The sequence below is a fragment of the Harpegnathos saltator genome, unplaced genomic scaffold (assembly GCF_003227715.2).
Source record: "Harpegnathos saltator strain DR-91 unplaced genomic scaffold, Hsal_v8.6 scaffold58, whole genome shotgun sequence".
NCBI classification, from domain to species: Eukaryota; Metazoa; Arthropoda; class Insecta; order Hymenoptera; family Formicidae; genus Harpegnathos; species Harpegnathos saltator.
Genome location: NW_020230404.1, coordinates 2,863,785 through 2,867,245, shown reverse-complemented (window position 1 = coordinate 2,867,245; position 3,461 = coordinate 2,863,785). Strand labels below are relative to the sequence as shown.

General features: G+C 34.7%; 1 protein-coding gene across 1 annotated transcript; it reads right to left on the bottom strand.

Annotated features, from left to right (window-relative positions):
• Positions 1–1,040: 1,040 nt before the first annotated feature.
• LOC105187867 (putative nuclease HARBI1) lies at positions 1,041–3,011 on the bottom strand. Its single transcript, XM_011148970.3, has 4 exons — positions 2,525–3,011; positions 2,267–2,407; positions 1,911–2,178; positions 1,041–1,767 (listed from the first exon to the last, which is right to left on the bottom strand). Exons 1-4 carry the CDS (start codon positions 2,743–2,745, stop codon positions 1,219–1,221), a joined length of 1,179 nt encoding a protein of 392 aa, XP_011147272.1. The 5' UTR covers positions 2,746–3,011; the 3' UTR covers positions 1,041–1,218.
• Between the last annotated feature and the right edge of the window lie 450 nt (positions 3,012–3,461).

The following is a 3,461-nucleotide window of genomic DNA, read 5'->3' as shown; positions in this document are numbered from 1 at the left end:
CGACGCTTCTCCAATCCGCGCGCGCTTATTCATTAGAATTCTGTAATTAATAACTACATAAAGGCCAGAGCACAAACTTCTGCATAACGCATAATAAACAACGCATAAGAGAATCCAACCAATCAGAGTTCTTCATTTCTGTCCTGAGAAGGGAAATGAAGAAAACTAATTGGTTTATTCTCTTATGCGTTATGCAAAAGCCTGTGCTCTTGCCCATAGTCTTTTGATACTCTCCCCGATATCTTTTTCTCGTTATTCCATATCTGTTACCATCCAATGTTTGTTTCGAGCTATGTTTCATATTCTGGCCACGATAATCTTAAGAGGACGCTAGTGCACAGCGAGATTTCTCTGGTACGCTAAATCCCGTGGTAAGACCAACAGTCTTTACAGGGTTAAATTAAAACTGCCGCTCTTATTCCAGTTTATAATCCAAACCACCGACGAGATACTCTATGGGTGCGTTCCGTTTCACGTATATGCGCGCATTTATCTATATTTCATGTCACGTATACTATAAAAAATGTGCGCACATGTGTGAAACGGAACGCACCCATGGAGTATCTCGTCGGTGGTTTGGATTATAAACTGGAATAAGAGCGGCAGTTTTAATTTAAGATGCGGTCCAGTGATCGCTACAAGTGTTTAGAAGCGTTTGCTCTTTCTTGTTCTATCTCTCGGATTCGAATGAAGGAGGAGAAAGAAGTAAAAACACTTCGAGGCATTTGTGACGGTGACTGGACCACATCCTCTCTCCCCCCCGCCCCTAATTGGTCTAGCAACTCTGTCAGCTCCCACACGTATTTGAATAAAATTGAATAATTTTGGAATATTTCCGGTGGAGGGAAAAGTTCGAGGATATCGTTATCTTATAATTTGACGCGTACTCAGATCAGATGCAATTCTAAAAGTTCACAAAAAACGTCTAACTTTGGAGTTACTGCTGGAAAATCGAAAGGCAACTATATATTATCTTCGAACACTCCTAATCAAGGAAAAAATACGAGACTGGCGACATATATATATATCAATCAAAGAAGCATTTTATACAGTTTGAACTATTCATATAGATGTTACAAATATTTGCTTCATTTTAATAAAATATTGTACATATAAGTCTTATAATTACTTAAATATCAGTCATATAAATACACAGATTTACAGATATTTCTCTAGCATAGTCTCTACGTGAAAGTCATAAAAATTACTTTTTATGATTTATTCGTACAACAAAGAAGAACATATTAAATCTCTTTTAGCTTCTGCAACTTTTTTGTCATTGTAGTGAATTTTCTCACTCGATAGATCTGTTTTTCCTACAATAATATCTTCATCAAATGCTAATTTCACATCCTTCAGCTCTTCCAATTCATCTTCCTTTAGTAAACAAATATTGTGTAGTACACAACATGCTAATATATGACAAGATACATAATCCATCTGAGTTATTGCTAGAATTTGTTGAAGACTTTTCCAGCGATATTTTAGATGGGCGAGTGTTTTCCTGATTATCATCCTACTAGCAGAGTGGCAAGAATTGTAATTTTTCTCATGTTCCGTCAGCAGTCCTTTGTGAAAATACGGAGTCAAAAGATATCGATGTAGTCTGTAGTCTGTATCTCCAATTAAATGTGTATTATTTGGAAACTTATCTGGATCATTGACATATTCTTGAAGAGGAGACAAAGAAAAAGCACGCTCATCGCACACTGAACCTATATTTCCGACGTAGAGATTTGTAAAGTATCCCATATGATCACAAACAGCCTGCAAACAAAGAACACAATATAAAAATTATGTTAATTATTTAAAAAGTAGCTGTCCTTTAATAAGCATTAACATTAATAGCAAAAATTTACAATGGATGACACGGACAACTGATCATCTCATGAGAATAGTATTAAAATTACCTGAAGATGAATCAAATGACAACCCTTCCCATTTACAAAATTCTTTGCATTTTCCTTAGGTGCGGGAATATTAATATAAGTACAATCTATAACTCCAATAACATCAGGAAAACCACTTATCTGAGAAAAACCAAGCACAACTTCCGGTACTTTATTCCCTGTAGGCCATACTACATATTTTGGTAGGAGTGCGCATATTGCTTTGCTTACACGGCGCACAGATCTTATAGCTGTAGCTTGACCTACATTAAATCGTTGATTTATCGAGCTAAAAGATGAAATTGTATGATACAACTGTGTCAAAGTTTAATATTTATAGATGATTCTAATCATAGTGTCTGTTATTATTTACTTGCCTGTATGAATCTGGGGTTGCAAAACGCCATAAACTTAACAGAAGTTGTTTATCCGCAGGTACCATTTCGTTTCCATGGATGCTGCGGCTTAGCTTCTTTCCAATTTCATTCAAAAGAAACTCAAACGTTGCAGGTAGCATTCTAATCGAGCAATCAAGAATTAAATGTCAAAGATTGTGAACTTCAACGTTTTCGATCTGCACACATGGTATTATATATACGCAATACACAAGTTTTACACAATACAATAACGCATACCGAAAATGATATTGGAATTGTGAACTGCTAAGCGATGGTACTATATGCTCGACATAATCGTCGATTTGAGAAATGCGTCGACCGTGATTTTTTACTGTAGGAGCAGTGTTTATTTGTTCCATCAGAAATTCCAAAATGCTCTCATCTTCGTCTTCATAAATATAAGAAAGTGGCTCTAGAAAGGACTTTACAATAGAAGTTAAAGCAATCTTCATGTCCATCTTTGCACATAAATATCTCGCTACTGGTCAATAACAGTATAGATTTATGTCAATTACTGTACTTTATAATTATATAGAGCCAATAAGATGTATAACAATAAGTTGTGTCCTATTAACCAAAAGTTATAATATATGGAACATTTATTTTTAGGATATTCTCGGTTTGTAAATGAGACGATTCGAAAATGAAACATTGAAAAAACTGACAGGTCGGTTGTATATAAGCACTGGCAAAGTAACACTCAAAGAGGAGACACTGCCACATTAGACTCTTCAACCATTGTGCTGCCATCTAAACAAAAAATACGTAAACTAAAATCTATAATATGTAACACACACACACACATACACACACACACACACACACACACACACACACACGTGTCTGTGAATAGAAACAGTGTTTGCATACAAGTAGAATGGATCAAACTGTAAAAGAAACTCCTCTAACAGGTTTGAAAATTTTGTAACAGTTATTAAAAAATTAATTAAATAGTATTAGCAAATAAGTGTGTACGGGAAGTAGCAGGATTCTATCACTTTTCATTGTACCTATCAAGTAATGCGTTGCAATTAATAGAGAGGGGGAAATCATATGCATTTTTATTATATATTTACTGTCTAAATTTACATCGGCAATTTTCCAGCAAGAAACACTGTGTTATGCAAAGCTATTTTATTGATTATATATTATTTTTTAATATATCTTGAATAAT

What these genes read in the sequence shown, in the direction of transcription:
- LOC105187867 (XM_011148970.3), bottom strand. Translation starts at nt 2,745, where the DNA reads ATGGACATGAAGATTGCTTTAACTTCTATTGTAAAGTCCTTTCTAGAG. An exon ending in CAATTCCAATATCATTTTCG is followed by an intron (nt 2,408 to 2,524) that starts GTATGCGTTATT and finishes TTGCTCGATTAG; the next exon opens with AATGCTACCTGCAACGTTTG. An exon ending in GTCATTTGATTCATCTTCAG is followed by an intron (nt 1,768 to 1,910) that starts GTAATTTTAATA and finishes CTTTGTTTGCAG; the next exon opens with GCTGTTTGTGATCATATGGG.